At 45.2% G+C, this 19,851-nt stretch overlaps 1 protein-coding gene and 1 pseudogene across 1 annotated transcript in view; both read right to left on the bottom strand.

Moving 5' to 3' along the window:
- The window catches only part of LOC109616237 (deleted in malignant brain tumors 1 protein-like), a 106,755-nt gene extending 94,899 nt beyond the window's left edge, over nucleotides 1–11,856 (bottom strand). Inside the window, exons 1-3 of the mRNA XM_034295148.1 lie at nucleotides 11,109–11,856; nucleotides 321–490; nucleotides 25–193 (exon numbers count right to left, since the gene is read on the bottom strand). Coding sequence (XP_034151039.1) covers nucleotides 25–193; nucleotides 321–490; nucleotides 11,109–11,856 — 1,087 coding nt within the window. The remainder of the gene's footprint in view (nucleotides 1–24; nucleotides 194–320; nucleotides 491–11,108) is intronic.
- A 1,658-nt stretch (nucleotides 11,857–13,514) lies between these two features.
- On the bottom strand, nucleotides 13,515–16,159 carry LOC117595227 (annotated as a pseudogene).
- Between the last annotated feature and the right edge of the window lie 3,692 nt (nucleotides 16,160–19,851).

Genomic DNA, 19,851 nt, shown 5'->3' with positions numbered 1-19,851 from the left:
GCGGGAGGAGCTGATGTCGTCAACCACAGGGCAGCGGGAGGTGCTGGCGGCGTCGGGTGCTGGCGGCGTCGGCCCCCGGGCAGCGGGAGGAGTCCAAGGCAGCAGGGGGCCCCGGATGTAGAGGGGGTGCCATCACGGCCCCCCTCGGGCACCCACTCAGCCCCCCCCTAAAATGTCTGGGTAGGCCTCGGTTCTGGGGGGAACCGCGGACCAGGCGTTGGGCATTTTACCCTACAGTGCGGTGCTGCCTGTTTCGGCTGGGCCCTCCCAGTCAAAAGGAAGATGTCTCTCCCCAACCGGAATGGGTACCAGGCCAGCACCTCCTTGGACCCGGTGATCGCTTTCTGTCCGCATGCCTCCACGAGTACTTGCTCGATTCGCTCCTCGGTCAAGGAAGCTTCCAGCTCTAGCATGCACTCGAGGAGGCGGCGATTCCATAGGTTGTCCTCCTCCCGTTCTACCTGCTGGTTCCATTTTAGGTGGATAATTTCTGTCATCGGGTTGCGGGAGTAAGGAACCAGGCACAGGCGGAATGCGGTCGGTTTTGGCTTTAATTAAACAATACCACGCACGACCAAACAACAAAGTAAATGGCCGACTTCAGCAACAAAATGTTTTGCCAAAATGCAGCTCCTTTTTAAGCCTGCCCCAGTGAGTTATGGTTTCCTGTTTTTGTGTGTGCCCCCGTAACTGTGTCCACCCTCACCCTTCCTCCCTCTGTCCTTCCTCACTCACCCTTCCTCACTCTGTTCCCTCCTCACTCACCCTTCCTCCCTCTGTCCTTCCTCACTCACCCTTCCTCACTCACCCTTCCTCACTCACCCTTCCTCCCTCTGTCCTTCCTCACTCACCCTTCCTCACTCTGTTCCCTTCCTCACTCACCCTTCCTCCCTCTGTCCTTCCTCACTCACCCTTCCTCACTCTGTTCCCTTCCTCACTCACCCTTCCTCCCTCTGTCCTTCCTCACTCACCCTTCCTCACTCTGTTCCCTCCTCACTCACCCTTCCTCACTCTGTTCCCTCCTCACTCACCCTTCCTCACTCTGTTCCCTCCTCACTCACCCTTCCTCACTCTGTCCTTCCTCACTCACCCTTCCTCACTCTGTTCCCTTCCTCACTCACCCTTCCTCCCTCTGTCCTTCCTCACTCACCCTTCCTCACTCTGTTCCCTCCTCACTCACCCTTCCTCACTCTGTTCCCTCCTCACTCACCCTTCCTCACTCTGTTCCCTCCTCACTCACCCTTACTCACTCTGTCCTTCCTCACTCACCCTTCCTCACTCTGTCCTTCCTCACTCACCCTTCCTCACTCTGTTCCCTCCTCACTCACCCTTCCTCACTCTGTTCCCTCCTCACTCACCCTTCCTCCCTCTGTCCTTCCTCACTCACCCTTCCTCACTCTGTTCCCTTCCTCACTCACCCTTCCTCCCTCTGTCCTTCCTCACTCACCCTTCCTCACTCTGTTCCCTTCCTCACTCACCCTTCCTCCCTCTGTCCTTCCTCACTCACCCTTCCTCACTCTGTTCCCTCCTCACTCACCCTTCCTCACTCTGTTCCCTCCTCACTCACCCTTCCTCCCTCTGTCCTTCCTCACTCACCCTTCCTCACTCTGTTCCCTCCTCACTCACCCTTCCTCCCTCTGTCCTTCCTCACTCACCCTTCCTCACTCTGTTCCCTTCCTCACTCACCCTTCCTCCCTCTGTCCTTCCTCACTCACCCTTCCTCACTCTGTTCCCTCCTCACTCACCCTTCCTCACTCTGTTCCCTCCTCACTCACCCTTCCTCCCTCTGTCCTTCCTCACTCATCCTTCCTCACTCTGTTCCCTCCTCACTCACCCTTCCTGAAAACATTCCTTTTTGACTTTTTTTGGAAAGGAAAGAAAGAAGTACAGTGGTCTCTTAATTTTTTCTGGAGTTGTATATATTGCCTTTTGTTCCCTCTGTCCCTGTGAAGTACTGTCAGTTCTACTACATACCAAGCGTTATCACCTACTTCTTATTGACTTACTTGGATTTTTGACCTTGCTGCTATTGATGGGCAGAACGATGCTTTCCAAAACACAGAGACAATCGAAACATTTGTGTTGAGGCTTTACGAAACGCTCGAAACATTAATTGACCGTACTTAACATTTACTCTCGACTAATATGCTAAAACTACAGAAATATGCTTCTCATTTGGAATACTTTTAGCAGTGCTACAAGATTCACACTTACGATGATAAGACTATAGTATTTATTGTAAGAGTATTGTTAATGTATCTGTCTGTGAGTCATGACAGAAACACGGGGAGTGTTCTTACCTGAGCAGGCAGCTATAGCATCTTTAGCCTGAAAACAGTCTTGGTGTTTCAACCCTCCATGTGAACATTCTGTGAGGTAACTCTCATTACCTCGACACCCAACATTATCCAGCCATGTAGTCCCACCACCCCTGTGTCCTATTTGGGCACTATCTAGGACACTTTTAGCCCTCCCAAATCCCAGCTGGACAATGTGTTTTAGTCAATGTATTATTTTATTTTTTTACATTTGTAACATTTGTACTTTAACATCTATTTAAGTACACAGGTTACTAAATGTCTTTAAAAGATCTGGTTTCACATGTACAGGAACTTTTACCTGCCAAAGATGATAAAGCCATTTGGCAAACTGTTAGTGAGGAATATTGAGGAATATTAAAATGTTATAGTGGAACATGCATCAACATATGTTTCTCAGTGCATATAGCTTCATAATTATTTCCAGCAATATGTCACGTGGGTTATATATATATTTCCTGACCATTTATAAATATTTAGTACTGCAGGTGTTCATTTAAGTAACTATTTATACAACCTTGTTTCCAAAAACATTGTGATGCTGTGTAAAATGCAAATAAAAACACAATGTAATGATGTGTAAATCATTTTTCTGTATTTAATTGAAAATAGTACAAAACAACATATCAAATGTTGAAACTGAGAAATGTGATTGTTTTTCGTAAAAAAAACATGCCCATTTTGAATTTGATGCCAGCAACACGTTTCAAAAAAGTTGGGACAGAGGCATGTTGGATTCCTACTGGTGAATGTGTGTAATGTTGGTGTTTTTGCCGTGTAACCGCAAAGGTATACAATATGTGCTTGTCAAAAGGAAATTATAATTGGAAACAATTTGAACTGGTGAATGTGTGCTATTGTTTGTTGTGTGATATATAAGCGTGATAAACACAAACATGCTGTACTGGTGAGATCTTTTGTTGCTAGCACAAAGTGAAAAAAACAGGGGCACCTTTCTGCATTGCGATTAATACAGACAGACACAGAACCCCAGAGGGGTATGCTACGAAGGGGGTTCAACCTACTCAAATTTAACTTGGTTATCAAAAACCCTAACATATTAACTGATTACTGCTTAGACTGATACCTGCAAGTCTGTGGACTTATTGTTCATGTGTCTTGTGTGTCTGTGACTTGGCAACACTACAAGTGTACAGAAAACATTTCAGTGCAAGAGTCACATGTCTGACAGCCCGACAGAGATGGTTGCCTTGGACATATGCTCAGTATCACCGATGTTATACAGAAAACTGCAACACGAAGAATTTGTTCCAAACTGAGAGCAATGTCGACGATGTGTCATAGGAACGATATGAGGGCTGAGAATATTGTTCAGATAAATGATTGGTGGTGCTGAATAACGGTAAAGCTCAAACAGATCATCATTAGAGAATGATAAAACATCTAAGCAGGGTCTGATCACTCTTTCCCAATGGAGATGTCTCCGGAGAATTCGTGTTTCATGTGGCTCTTCGAGAAAAGGGCATGCCCTGTCTGACAAATTCAGATAGCAGGTTTCAGTGAAAGAGTGGGACAAACTCAGGGTTAGTTGGATAAAACCTGATAGCGAGCTGGTTAGCTTCACTGAGTATGTTGCCGTAGTAACTGACTCAGAGAAACGCTGAACTGTCTCTTTGAAAATGTAAACCCAGTTTCCATCAACTCTAAGTCAACTAACTCTAGGTTTTCACTAAACCTGAGGGGTAAACTACCAAGCGAGGTAACTGGCTTACCGGGGTAACTTCATGAGTAACTTGGTGTAATTCCCAATTAACCCGTACTACGAAAGTTGAATACATTTTACACAGGGTATGCTGTCTTGACAATTTACGCTGCATCTCTGAACTGCTCCGAGCAGTTTATCTTCAAGGTTAACTCAATGTTAACAAACGTAACCGCCCTTCCGCCCACAAAAAGACTGGGACATTTGGGGGACCAAATCGACATTGTCGCACGGATTGGAAGTGGCTTACTCCGCAAGGCGAGGGTGTTTAAAGACAGTGTAACTCCTTGTGTTTACCCCAATTGGTGTTTTCTAATAAAGACTGATTATCATCGGAGTGAATTCGGTATCTTTGCTGGCTTCTAGGACCAGAAAGTCTCCAATGCCACTTGCTGGAGTAGGATGTAGAGTATATTATCTCACTAAACTGCTTGATGCAAATGTTGTGTTCCCTGGCCATTTAAGCCTTCTGTAGATCAATTATGCTTTTAATACAATCACAAGTAATTAGCAAAAAATACTTGGTCTATTTTTATTATGCAATATACTGGGCCTCGGCTATATACAGAAGATATATTTTTTCCATAGGAATCTCGAAGGTGATTAGTGCGATCAGTGCTTGAAGTGGGAAAAAATAGGTGCCGGTACTCTCTTTCATTTGCATATCATTACATTTGAGATTTTTACAGTGTGTAGCTGTAGCACACGTGATCTTTTATTGCCTTTCTGAAGCCAGGCTAACATGACTTACAATTTCAAATTCGACACACTTTTTCTAAGTTTCTAGGTTTTGAATTTCACCAGTGAAAAATATGTTTACGCTCAGGCGGAAGCCGGAGCCATCAGACAACTCCTGATAGGGTGAACCGACTGCTGGCCTTTACGTGATTCGTCAAGATCTTTAGTAAGTCACGTATTGCCCTCTGGGTAGTGTAGTTTATGTAAAGTTACATTAGGTCAGGGGTCTCCAAACCAGGCCACGGAGGGCCATGTGTCTGCTGGTTTTTGGTTTTTCTTATAAATTGGTTCCCAGTTCACACCTAAGAAACCAGGTGAGGGTAGAAACGAACCAATCAGTAACCTAATTAGTCAATCAAATACAAGGAGAGAGCGAAAACCTGCAGAGACTCGGCCCTCCGTGGAATAGTTTGGAGACCCCTGCATTAGGTCATTACAAATCTCTCTGACACTGACGCTTTTTCTGTCAGTGGTAGAGTACCGGCTGCATGTGAGAAGTAGCGGTATGCAAGAAAAAGTGCAGGTACGCTTAAGAGTAAAATGTTGAAGTGCCGGTACTGCGTACCGGTGAGTACCACCCCACTTCGAGCACTGGGTGCGATTGACCGTACGCATATCCCCATTAGAGCACCCCTGGGAGAACATGAGGGTGTTATGTGAATTGCAATTCATTTCACAGCATTAATGTTCATGTATTTTGAGATTTCATACAGGTAGCCCTGCAACCTAGGTGTTCTATGGAGTAGTTCTTAAATAATTAACAGTGAGTAATGGGTCGATTTCAGAGATGTAGGCCACGTAGGCCATAACTGAATTATCTTAATTGTTTTCACATTTAGATACAGTAGACTATTTTACTTGTCCTTACATCTCAATCATACTACACATAAAAAAAGTCTGTAAGCCAAAATAGAGAACATAGGACAAGAACACTACTCTCACAAATTTTCTGTCATCTGTATGCTGCCAACAAACCTCTCTGGCTTTGTTGGGCACCATGGTGTTAGATTTAGAAGTTAACCGTTCTTTAAAGAGCAATGTGCAGGTTGAATTCATAACCGAATTAATACTTAATGTTGTCTGAAGAGGTCTTTTAAAAACACATAAGTAGAAAATGCTATGTTACACAAACCCTAAAGCAGAAATTTTGATGAAAGAGTGCCCATTTTAAGCTAGGCTCTGAAATACGCCTTTCCCGCTAGCAATGCGTCATATGACGTAGGCAGAGTCAAACAATAGGTTGTGCTCCCGCTCCGCTTCTCACTCTACAGCGGTGAGAGAGAGCGAAATATAGAGAAAGTTTTAGAGAAGTCAAGTCATAATGGTAAATGATTGTGTTTGTGCTGGTTGCACAAATTCCAGCCGGTCTGGAAATCGTGTACATCATTTTCCTTCTAGGAAAAGCAAGGTCTTTCGTTTTTGGGTGCGTTTTGTGCAGGTGAAGAGAGCAGACTTCACTGCCGCGTCTGTCACCACACACTCTGTCGTTTGTGGCGCTCATTTCACTCCGGAGAGTTATAGACCTGGAGATTTGTTGGAGTCTCGGATGGGATTTGGGAGTAAGGACCATGTGAGGCTGATTACCGATGCTGTTCCCTCGGTGCACTCGATGGAATCACGTCCACCACCATCAAAGCTTTCACCTGAACCTGGCGGGCAGGACTGGGGGACCAAGTGCTAGCACTTGCAGAAATTCCATGCCCCGAAAAAGAGCTCTTAGCAGAGTAAGTCTTTTAATTCTTTTAACTCTTAATTTGGCTGATTTCGTAATGTTTTAGTCTAATAATTTCAGAATAAAGAAGTAATTTGAGCGTGTATGTATTGGGCAATCCACCATCTAACTAGTAACATAGCTACATGTTAGCTTGGATATTGCATTAGCAAACATTTAGTAGCTGTTGATTTGATGACAGGAGTAGCTAAAATTGCGTCTAAAACCATTCCCTCATCTGGATTAAAAATGTGCTGACTGCAAGTTCCTAGCATCAGGGCTTCAGTATACAGAAAGAGGGAGAGACTGAGCTTTAGAACAGGTTTTCGCAATTGTCTGCCTTGACATCAATGCAGTATGCACAAAGTTACAGCTATGAGCTGTTGGTAGGCAGCTAACCCAACACCCCCGTTTCCCCCGCATTTTATTAAGCCAGCTATGAGCTGTTGGCAGGCAGCTAGCCCAAACACCCCATTTCCCCCGCATGCTGTTGGCAGGCAGCTAGCTAGCCCAATACTCCACTTAAATTAAGACAATCTACATGTATGTTTAATATAAAACAAGGTTGAAAGTATGTTTGCTGAATCAGATGTATTGTATAACACCAATGTACTAGCCTAGACAAACCAGCGTTAGCCACCTTGCTACACAGTAACTCACCAAGTCACTTGCCCTATACTGGTTTTGTTGACACCACTACACTACTTCTCTCCTCTGCCCATTGTTCCTCCCCCTAATCTCCCCCTGACCTCTATCTCGCCTAGGAGGCTTATAATTATAGGCCTATGGGCCATCATAGGCATGCTCGCTGAAGTTGGAGAGCTCGGTTTCTTCATCCAGGTCCATTGTAATTTGAGCATGAACTTGACCAGAATCCCTCGCATTACGTCACTTCCGGTCAGTGATAGATAGATGCGGAAGTTATTTTATCACAATTTTATCTCAAAATATTGTTTATGGCCGTTATATATTCCTCTATTTTTTGAAAATCTAGTTGTTTATCATTAATATACACTATGCTGTATAGGAGTGTCCAACCTGCACATTGCTCTTTAAATTCCTCATAACCGTTCTATATAAACGTGCTTTCTTCCAGGAAAGAAGACTCCGCTTGCGTTGCCAAACGCGCCCCTTTTAGGCGAATGCACACAAACACCAGTATGTTAACACTGAGTCAACTAACAAACATCTTAATCACTGTCGTCGTACCGTTTAACACCACTTTAGTCAATCAGAGTTTCTCATCCCTGACTTTTCCTTGATCTGAGTAGGTTGAACACCTCTGCTTTCTGAAATACCCCCAATAGGGTCTTTCATATGTGTTGTCATCTTCATAGCAATTCCCCTCTCTAGCATTACTTGAACCAAGTCTATATAATCACTCTCATCGCCATACATGTCTACTGCAATGGGCATCCTTGTGACTGAATCTAGATTTTCATATGTGGCCTCAGAAGCCCCTGATCCAGCTTCATTGTTTCCAACCCTGGTCATGGCTCCTGGAGCGGTCCTGAGGATGAACACAAACCTTTGAGTTACAATCATGCTTTTGTAGCTGTGTTAGGTTGTCTGGGTGAATGTGTTTTAATCAAAACATCTTTTAAACATTTGCGTTACTTGTATAATGTTAAAATCAGGAACTTGACACACGTTCCTCTTTCACAAGTGTTATAATTATTTCCATTGTTGTGTTATGCATATCCCTGCTCACATACATTCCTGCATGGTATGTTGTCTTCAGGTCGTCATGTCTGTTCTTGTTGATAACGGTTTCAGTGATGACGTAGTCCTCTTCATCGACATCTTCACACCGTGCACCTACAGTGTTTTTATGTAATAATAATTATTGGTTTTTATTGGATGCTTTTATACTCTACATCCTTTTCAGTTTGGTAATGTAGTTTTATCTGACTGTGCGTACCCTAGTGTTTTTAAATCAGGTCAGAGACTGAGTTAATGTACATGCAAAAACAGTGATGTGGCCCAAAAAGGTCTTGTAGTCTTATAACCTTCACCTGGCACAGACAGAAAAGGACTGGGAACCCCTCAGTCTGGTACCACTCTAGTGTTCTTATTAATATTTGACCCTAGAAGGGAAGTCTCGAGGCAAGTACCTTCGCTAAAATTTTATCGTTGCAATTGAGCAATGAGATCGGCCTATATGACGCACAGTCTAAGGGGTCTTTATCCTTTTTCAGTAATAAGGAAATACAGGCTTGATTTAACGTTGGGGGAAGAGTCCCAGTCTTAAGAGATTCAGAAAAAACTGATGTCAAAAAAGGAGCAAGTTGTACTGAGAATTTTTTATAGAAATCTGACGGAAAACCGTCAGGGCCTGGAGTTTTGCCAGATTTTAGAGAAGAAATAGCGGCCGCCACTTCCTCCTGAGAAATCGGCACCTCTAAAAGGTTGTGAAGACCAGAGGATAAAGTTGGGATATTTAATCGACCAAGAAAATCTTCGATATCCTCCTGCAATGAGGGTTCAGATGTATACAAAGTGGAATAAAAATCTCTGAACTTATCGTTAATAGAATTTTGATCAGTTGTGACCTCCCCGTTATCTAGACGAAGACCACTTATAATTTGTTTAGCACGTATGCCTCGCAGTTGATTAGATAAAACTTTCCCTGATTTTTCACCGCTTTCATAAAAAACACTCCTAGTTTTCCTCAAAAGGCCCTCTATCTCATTGGTTGAAAGCAAATCGAGCTCTGATTTGAGTTTAAGGCGTTTTTTATATAAATCTGGCGTGGGAGACCTAGCATATTGTTTATCTAATTTTAAAATTTCATTGGCAAGTGAAATCTGCTTTTCTTTAGAGAGCTTTCTTTTATTAGCACCGTATGAAATAATTTGGCCTCTAATATATGCCTTAAGGGCCTCCCATACTGTTGAATCTGAAACTTCCGCTGACTTATTAACGCTTAGAAAAAAAGGAATCTGGTCAGAAACACAGGAAACAAAATTATCATCTGCCAGGAGTGAAGTATTAAAACACCAATTCATCCTAGGTGGAGGCGAATTTGGAAAGGTTAGATCAAGAGTAAGAGGAGCATGATCTGATATAATAATACCTTCATATGCACAAGACTGAACTCTAGGAATTAAACCATTATCCAGAACAAAATAATCAATCCGAGAATAAGAGTGATGAACATTTGAAAAAAAAGAATACTCTCTTTTTTTCGGGTACAAATGCCGCCGTACATCTGACATACCATATTCAGAAAAGTATTTTTTTAGGAAAATTGAGGATTTATTTGCAGCACATGGTCTAGATGCGGAACGATCAAGCACTGGGTCAAGGCAACAATTAAAGTCTCCCCCAAGTACAAGATAATGTGAGTTTAGATCAGGAATAAGAGAGAGAGAGAGAATGTCTAAAAAAACTGACATCATCAAAATTAGGAGCATAAAAGTTAGCTAAAGTTACATTCTTCTTGCATAATATGCCTACAACAACTATATAACGGCCATTCTTGTCTGATATAATATCTTTTGGTACAAAAGGTACATGCGCATTAATTAAAATAGACACACCTCTTGCCTTTGCTTGAAAGGAAGAATGAAAAATCTGGCCCTTCCAACTACGATTGAGGTGATTGTGATCACTGGCGCGTAAGTGGGTTTCTTGCAAGAAAGCCACGTCTGCTTTAAGCTGTTGAAGATGGGCAAGAACTCTGTTTCTCTTAACTGGATGGTTTAAGCCCTTGACGTTCCAACTCACAAATCTCAACTCTCTACCCATTAGAATAACTATCTGAAGCCTGAGATCGGAAAATGAAAATAAAAGAATTACAAAAAGCAAAAAAACATAACATCAAAAAATTAACAACCAACGTAAAAGACTTAAGGTCAGCATGACGCCATCCCGTACAGAAACCCAGCCCACCCACAAAATCAACCCAACCCTCAAAAAACATTACAATGACAGCAAAATTACCCACTAGAACAAGAACTTAGTGTACTAAACACTTCCTTAATCCGCCTTACCTTATATAATCCTCAATCCCTTAAAGCAAAGTATCCACATTATACAAAAAAAAGAGAAGATAACATTGCAGTATCAAATAATACGCTTAACATAGGAGCAGACCCATGGCATAACGATCCTTGGATCATGCTTAAACATTTGACTCATCTAATGATCATAAGACAAGTAAAAATAGATGAGAATGTAAAAAAATAATTAACCACATTATAATTACTTTCCATCAAAAGTAAACAAAGGTTGCAATCAAATTTGCAAGCAGTATTTGTGCGCCAAAAAATTAAATTAAACGGAACACATCAACAAATAATTCAACAATGGTATCAGATTAGATATATCACAGCACCCATCAGTCATTAAATAACGTAAAAATGACCGCATTATGTAAAATACTTTCAATGAACAGCAAACCGTTCATATAATGTCAAAGAGCTCAGGAAAAATTGGCGTATAGTAGTTAAGTAAATGTTGTAGAGCGGGCTCCCTGTGACATAAAAATTAAATGCAGCCATAAGCCACCGTTCAAGTTCAATGAACAGCCGTTATAGACAGCACTATGAGGCACGACGGTGAGTCGTCAGAAATCCTTTAGCCTCATCCACCGATGCAAGCATCTTTTGCTCACCTTCCTTAGTCAGGATCCTCAGCCTTGCGGGGAAAAGAAGAGATGGCTTAAATCCAAGATTGTAAAGCTCTGCCATTACCCCACGATACTGAGCGCGCTGATCCAGAACTTCCGGACTGTAGTCACCGTAAATGGCGATCGGGTTACCACGGTACTTCAAGGAACCTCTTCTTTTACGGGCTTCACGTATCACCATCTCCTTGGTCTGATAACGATGAAAACGGACTATTACCGCTCTCGGCCTCCCGCCCTGTTTCGCCTTGGCGACCAGAGCCCGATGAGCCCTGTCGAGCTCTGGAGGAGACGGCAAAGTCTGCTCACCCATAATTTCCGACAACATCTCAGAAAAAAACACTGTGGGCCGAGGACCCTCAATAGACTCCGGTAAGCCAATGATCCTGATATTATTACGCCGACTGCGGCCCTCCAGGTCTGCTGTTTTGGCCTTGAGTTTAGCGTAGTTCTCAGTCAGATCGGCGCACACTGCCTCCAGAGAGTGAATTCGCTCGCTGAGGTCATCTGCGTTAGATTCCAATGATGTTATTCGTGTACCATGGTCCGACACCGAAGCCTGGATGAGGTCAAGTTTTGCCTCTAAAGATGTCAAAGCAGTTTTGAAATCGGAAGAGAGCGCGGCTCTGTGTTCCTCCAATAGGCTAGTCAAAGCGGACATGCTAACCTCGCCATGAGCCGCGATAGCGTCGTCTTTTGTGTCTTTCTTCGCATGCTTGGTTGCTTTGGATGCCATTTTCTGCTTCCGTGTATATTAAAGTTGTTATCTCATTACTTTCAGGAAAAATAAACTAGGAGAGGATTATGAACTGATAGAATAAAAGATTTGTACAGGGAGCACGAGGTAGACGCGTCTACTCCATTCGCATCCAAAACCGGAAGTCGATGACCCCTTTCTATCAGTACCAGCATTAACCTTTTCAGCAATTTGAGCTACGCTGTGTGCACAATTATTAGGCAAGTGAGTATTCTGATCGTATTATTATTTCTATGCACATTTTCCAACTCCAAACCATATAAACTTGAATGCTCATTGGTTTGAATCATTTTCAGGTGATATGTATTTGTAGTCAACTGGGGTGCAAAAATGCATGGAGAAGAAAAGACACAAATCAACTGCAAACGACTTGAGTGGAATAAAACATTATTCCAGTGCCACCATATTCCAGAAGTGCAAGGTGTCAAGTGCTCAGAGACATGGCCATGGTAAAGAAGGCTGAAAGAAGACCACTGAATAAGATTCACAATTTTATATGGACAGATGAAATGAGTCACTCTTGATGGACCAGATGGATGGGCCCGTGGCTGGATCACTAATGGACCCAGGGCACCACTTTGAGTCTGGGGCCAGCAAGGTGGAGGAGGGGTACTGGTATGGGCTGCTATCATTAAGGATGAGGTAGTTGGACTGTTTCAGGTTGAAGGTGGACTGAAACTCAACTCCCATACCTAAATTTTGTGTTACTTATTTGTTGCACTTCCTCAAAACATTTTAAATAAACAAGGGAGTTGGAGAAATAATTTTTTGTTTTTGAGTAATTATGTTGCCTAATAATTTTGCACACTAACTGTTGCCTTATAATTGAGCACACTTATGTATTCCCCTGAGAAAGATTAAAAAATATATCCTTTGTTAAACATTCAGGTTTGAGGTTCAATTATATTTTGGATTGACTGAGAGTATTGTTTGTTCAACAAAAAAATAAGTCTTGAGGAATGTGATTTGCCTAATAATTGTGCATGCAGTGTACAGTATCTTGTCTGTTGGATTGTAACACACGGGCCAGCCCTTGCTCCCCACGTGCATCAATGAGACTTGGCCGCCGATGACACGGTCGCCGGGTCCACCGCTTTTCCTTCCTTGGATCACTTTTGACAGGTACTGACCACTGCAGACCAGCAACACCCCACAAGGGCTGCAGTTTTAGAGATGCTCTGATCCAGTCATCTACCCATCACAATTTGGCCCTTGTCAAAGTCATTTAGATCCTTACGCTTGTCCATTCTTCCTGTTTGTAACACATCAACTTCGAGGACAGAATGTTCACTCAGAGGCCATAACGAGATTATTAGTGTTATTCCCTTCACCTGTCAGTGGTCATAATGTTATGGCTGATTGGTGTAAGTTAAACCACTGACATTAATCACCACATTTCCCAGATTTTCTAGAAATTCAGGTTTAAGGATTTAGCATTTTTGGTTGAATCCTTCCATGTTCAAGGAATCTTCCACAGTGGAATTTTGAAACCCTATATTCAACCCTGCACCCCAACCATCACTCTCAACATCCTCCCTCCAATCACTATCAAGATTTACATTGTCTTTGGGACATCGTCATGGATGGCTGTCTGTTCCTCCTCTTCCTCCAGACTACACAGGGAACGACCACCAGTATCAGTAGTAGAAGAATCCCAACTGCTGCGCCAGAAACAGTAACGAGGACTGGAGATGCTACAGAAAGAAACAACACCACATTACAGATCTGCAATCTCGGAGGCCGAGGCTTAGTCTGCTATTATCCAAATTTCAGATTTGGGGGAAGTTTTGCAATTAAGGTTCATTTTATTGACCCCTTCTGTCCACTTAATCTTACATATTATAAGTATAAATGTTGGAGTGCCTATGGATGGATACATTAAAATATGCTAATGTACATGAATGTACATAGAAAGTGACCAGAGCGTATGAAGTGTCCATGTGATCAATAGATCAGTGTTACTGGTTAAGGAGGGTAGCCTAGGGGTAAAAAAAATGTGTGAGTGTGGAAGTGTGTCCCGATGCTATGGTAACCTCACCATAAGGCAGCAGTGTGAACACCACAGTCAGGGTGGCTGTAGTTTTTGATGATGTTCCGTGCTTTCCTAAGGCATCATGTGTGGTAGATGCCTTGCACAGAGGGGAAATGGCAGCCGATGACTTCACCACCGTCTGGAGGGCCTTGTGGTCAGCAGTGAAGCAGCTGCCGTACCAGTCAGTAATGCAGCCTGAGAGGATGGTCTCAATGATGCACCTGTGGAAGTTGGTGAGAGTTTTTGCAGACATGCCAAACCTCTTGAATCTCCTCAGGAAGTATAGTCGCTTTTGGGCGGTTTTTACTGCAGAGTCTGATTGCCTGGACCAGATGAGGTCATCTTTGATGAACACACGGAGGAAACTTCATAGACTCTCTCTGCTTCAGCTCCATCGATGTGTATGGGGGCGTGCTCCCCCCTCTGCCGCTTCCTGAAGTCCACGATCATCTCTTTAGTCTTGCCGAATTTAAGAAAGAGGTTGTTGTCCTGGCACCATGTAGCCAAGTCACTTACCTCCTTTCTGTATTCGGTCTCATCGTTGTTGTAGATGAGATTCAGGATGGTGGTGTCATCCCCAATCTAAAGTATTACGTTGGAGCTTTGTTTGGCCACGCAGACATGCGTGAACAGGGAGTACAGGAGGGGACTGAGTACACAGCCCTGAGGGGCTCCGATGCTCAGGGTCAGTGCAGAGGAAGTGAGGGTGCCCAGTCTCACCACCTGAGCTCTACTCATCAGGATGTCCTGGATCCAGTTGCAAAGGGAGGTGTTACACAACATTTCCAGTCTTTTGGTGTCTCTGTCCCAACTTTTTGTAAACGTGTTGCTGGCATCGAATTCAAAGTGAGCATGTGTTTCTCAAGAAACCATAACATTTCTCAGTTTCAAAATGTTTTATGTTGTCTTTGTACTATTTTCTATTGACTATAGGGTTTAACTGATTTGCACATCATTAATTCTGTTTTTCTTTACATTGTACACAGTGTCCCAACTTTTTTGGAAACGGGGCTAATTGATAATTACAAGCAGTAGTTTTCCTTAATATTGTGACAACAAGAATGTTTCATTATGTAAATTAAATGCTTTTGCTCAGACCCCTTTGAATTCTTTACGTCACAGGTCACACAAAGTATATAGCATGATAAAACCCTCTACCTGATAAGCAGACAACACCAGCATCTTCACCATGATCGCAGTTGTGGGTTGTAGTGTGTGGGTACTGTGTCAGTGTTTTTTCACCACCGGAGCACCCAACATCATCCATCCAGGTTGGCCCACTGCCCTGACCGAAGTGGGCGTTCCCTGGGGCACTGACAGCACTCCCACAGTTGAGCTGTCTACACACCACCTCTGCATCCATCATATCCCAGTCATCATCACACACTGTCCCCCACTGGCCACCCTAATAGACCTCCACTCTGCCAGAGCAAAGACCGGTCCCATTGACCAGCCTGATCTGGGGACTCTCTAGTCGTAAAACACATTGACATAAAAGTTATACTGTTAAATTCACAGCTGAGGTAAATAATAATAATCAACACAGACCTATTACTAACAAAATAATTGTATTTATTTTGAAATGTTACATTCTTTCATTTGTTATTTTGATGTTTGTAAGATGTTTTTGATAGAGTACTATTTTGTAAGATGTTTTTGATATATATTGTTTGCATTATTAAATATGAATGCTGCTTATTATTAACTACTGCTGAATCTGATGTTACCACTAACTTCACATCACTGAGCAGCTGGGCTTGTGTCACAGAGATAGGCTAATGCTATCCTGGAATTATGAACTCTTAACGTGTGACTCGACTACATGAACTTCAAACAGGGCTTCATGGGAGTAGTCAGATAATTGTTGGGTAGTGGTTCCTGCGATTGTGTCACTTAGTCATTAATGCAATTGAGATGTGTTGGGAACAAGAGATTGTCAAACATTGTGCATCCCTCACCTGAGCAGACAACACCAGCATCTTCACCATCCTCTCCTTCAAATCCATAACCAGACCCCACTGAAAGATCACTTTCATCATCCACATCATCCATTGAGATCATCCCACTGCCCTGACCAAAGAAAGCATTCACTGGGGCACTCACTGCACTCCCACAGTTGAGCTGTCTACACACCACCTCTGCATCCAACTCCATATCATCCCAGTCATCACCAGACACTCTCCTCCACTGGTCACTGTGATAGACCTCCACTCTGCCAGAGCATCGATCATTTCCATTGACCAGCCTGACCTTGGCACTTTCTAGTAGTTGAAGAGATGGACATTCAAAAAACATTTATTTCAATATACACAGCTGCATTATATTGAAATAAATGTTTTTTTTTTATGTCCATCTCTTCAACTACTAGAAAGTGCCAAGGTCAGGCTGGTCAATGGAAATATACACAGCTGCATTACCCCTCCCAGAACTGCCACCTTAACGTGGTGGAGGGGTTTGAGTACCCGAGTGACCCTAGGAGCTATGTTGTCTGGGGCTATATCCCCCTGGTAGGGTCTCCCAAGGCAAACAGGTCTTAGGCGACGGGTCAGACTAAGAGCGGTTCAAAACCCCCTTAATGATGTATACAATTTTGAGTACCGTGACGTCGCCCGGTATGGCGCAGCCGAGGCCCCACCCTGGAGCCAGGCCCGGGGTTGGGGCTCGTATGCGAGCGCCTGGTGGCCGGGCCTTCCCCCATGGGGCCCGGCCGGGCTCAGCCCGAACAGGAGGGACCATAAAGGGCCGGTGCGAAGAGGATCGGGCGGCAGTCGAAGGCAGGGGCCTAGACAACCCGATCTCTGGACACGGAAACTGGCTATAGGGACGTGGAATGTCACCTCGCTGGCGGGGAAGGAGCGTGAGTTAGTGCGTGAGGTTGAGAGGTTCTGGAACCACACTCCTTGAGAGAGGATGGACTCTTCACCACTCTGGAGTTGCCCATGGTGAGAGGCGGCGGGCTGGTGTGGGTTTGCTTATAGCTCCCCAGCTCTGCCGCCATGTGTTGGAGTTTACCCCGGTGAACGAGAGGGTCGTTTCCCTGCGCCTACGGGTCTGGGATAGGTGTCTCACTGTTGTTTGTGCCTACGGGCCAAACGGCAGTGCCGAGTACCCGACCTTCTTGGAGTCTCTGGGAGGGGTGCTGGAATGTGCTCCGACTGGGGACTCTATCGTTCTACTGGGGGACTTCAACGCCCACGTGGGCAACGACAGTGACACCTTGAGGGGCGTGATTGGGAGGAACGGCCCCCCTGATCTGAACCCGAGTGGTGTTCAGTTATTGGACTTCTGTGCTAGTCACAGTTTGTCCATAACGAACACCATGTTCAAGCATAAGGGTGTCCATCAGTGTCCATCAGGACACCCTAGGCCGCAGGTCGATGATCGACTTTGTTGTCGTTTCATCTGACCTGCGGCCGTATGTCTTGGACACTCGGGTGAAGAGAGGGGCGAAGCTGTCAACTGATCACCACCTGGTGGTGAGTTGGATCCGATGGCGGGGAAGGAAGCTGGACAGACTCGGCAGGCCCAAGTGTACTGTAAGGGTCTGCTGGGAACGTCTGGCCGAGTCTCCTGTCAGAGAGATCTTTAACTCCCACCTCCGACAGAGCTTCGACTGGATCCCGAGGGAGGCTGGAGATATTGAGTCCGAGTGGACCATGTTCTCCACCGCCATTGTCGAAGCGGCCGTTCGGAGCTGTGGCTGTATGGTCTCCGGTGCCTGTCGAGGCGGCAATCCCGGAACCCGGTGGTGGACATCGGAAGTAAGGTATGCCGTCAAGCTGAAGAAGGAGTCTTATCAGGCCTGGTTGGCTTGTGGGACTCCTGAGGCAGCTGACGGGTACCGACAGGCCAAGCGGGCTGCAGCCCGGGTGGTTGTGGAGGCAAAAACTCGGGCCTGGGAGGAGTTCGGTGAGGCCATGGAGAAGGACTATTGGCTGGCCTTGAAGAGATTCTGGCAAACCATCCGGCGCCTCAGGAGAGGGAAACAGTGCCCTACCAACGCTGTTTACAGTAGAGGTGGGCAGCTGTTGACCTCAACTGAGGATGTCTTCAGGCGGTGGAAGGAGTACTTCGAGGATCTCCTCAATCCCGCTGTCACGTCTTCCATTGAGGAAGCAGAGGATGAGGGCTCAGAGGTGGACTCGTCCATCACCCGGGCTGAAGTCACAGAGGTGGTCAAGAAACTCCTCTGTGGATGTACCTCAAATCTCTGGATGTTGTGGGGCTGTCTTGGTTGACACGCCTGTGCAACATCGCGTGGCGGTCGGGGACAGTGCCTCTGGGATGGCAGACCGGGGAGGTGGTCCCTCTTTTTAAGAAGGGGGACCGGAGGGTGTGTTCCAACTATAGGGGGATCACACTTCTCAGCCTCCCCGGGAAAGTCTATGCCAGGGTTCTGGAGAGGAGAATACGGCCGATAGTAGAAACTCGGATTCAGGAGGAACAGTGTGGGTTTTCGTCCGGGCCGTGGAACACTGGACCAGCTCTATACCCTCTACGGGGTGTTGGAGGGTTCATGGGAGTTTGCCCAACCAATCCACATGTGTTTTGTGGATTTGGAGAAGGCATTCGACTGTGTCCCTCGCGGCATCTTGTGGAGGGTGCTTCGGGAATATGGGGTCCTGGGTCCTTTGCTAAGGGCTGTCAGGTCCCTGTACAACCGAAGCAGGAGCTTGGTCCGCATTGCCGGCGGTAAGTCAGACTTGTTCCCAGTGCATGTTGGACTCCGGCAGGGCTGCCCTTTGTCACCGGTTCTGTTCGTAATTTTTATGGACAGAATTTCTAGGCGCAGCCAGGGGCCGGAGGGTGTCAGGTTTGGGGACCACACAATTTCGTCTCTGCTCTTTGCAGATGATGTTGTCGTGTTGGCCCCTTCAAACCAGGACCTTCAGCATGCACTGGGACGGTTTGCAGCCGAGTGTGAAGCGGTGGGGATGAAAATCAGTACCTCCAAATCCGAGGCCATGGTCCTCAGTCGGAAAAGGGTGGCTTGCCCACTTCAGGTTGGTGGAGAGTGCCTGCCTCAAGTGGAGGAGTTAAAGTATCTAGGGGTCTTGTTCACAAGTGAGAGAAGGATGGAACGGGAAATTGACAGACGGATCAGAGCCGCAAGGCGAAGCTCTCGATTTACCAGTCAATCTACGTTCCTACTCTCACCTATGGTCTTGAGCTTTGGGTCATGACCGAAAGGACAAGATCCCGGATACAGGCGGCTGAAATGAGCTTTGTCCGCAGGGTGGCCGGGCGATCCCTTAGGGTGAGAAGCTCGGTCACCCGGGAGGAGCTCAGAGTAGAGCCGCTGCTCCTCCACATCGAGAGGGGTCAGCTGAGGTGGCTTGGGCATCTGTTTCGGATGCCTCCGGAACGCCTTCCTGGGAAGGTGTTCCGGTCCCGTCCCACCGGGAGGAGACCCCGGGGAAGACCTAGGACACGCTGGAGGGACTATGTCTCCCGGCTGGCCTGGGAACGCCTCGGTGTCCCCCCGGAAGAGCTAGAGGAAGTGTCTGGGGAGAGGGAAGTCTGGGCATCCCTGCTTAGACTGCTGCCCCCGCGACCCGGCCCCGGATAAGCGGAAGAAGATGGATGGATGGACAGCTGCATTAAATGTAAAATGTATTTTTGGTTAAATTTAATAAAAACTTCATGATCATAAATATTTAATCATAATCATTTACATTCAATCAACTAATGAAGTATTGGCATGCTTCATGAAACTGAGCAAAAGTGAATAAAAAAAACACAATGAGTCATAGTCATAGTTTTTGGTAGCGATGGCCATTTGAGGCTTCATTAGTGTTATTTTAGCGGCAGGATGTTATGCTAGCACCACTCAGATTTTCTTTATCACATCAATTAAATGTATAAGGCAGTATAGTTAACAATCTATTCTGTGAAAAAGAACAGACAAGAATTACACTGGAACAGACATTGAACAAAAAATG

Source organism: Esox lucius, chromosome 11 (genome assembly GCF_011004845.1).
Source record: "Esox lucius isolate fEsoLuc1 chromosome 11, fEsoLuc1.pri, whole genome shotgun sequence".
NCBI lineage: Eukaryota > Metazoa > Chordata > Actinopteri > Esociformes > Esocidae > Esox > Esox lucius.
This window is presented reverse-complemented; position numbering and strand designations above follow the sequence as displayed.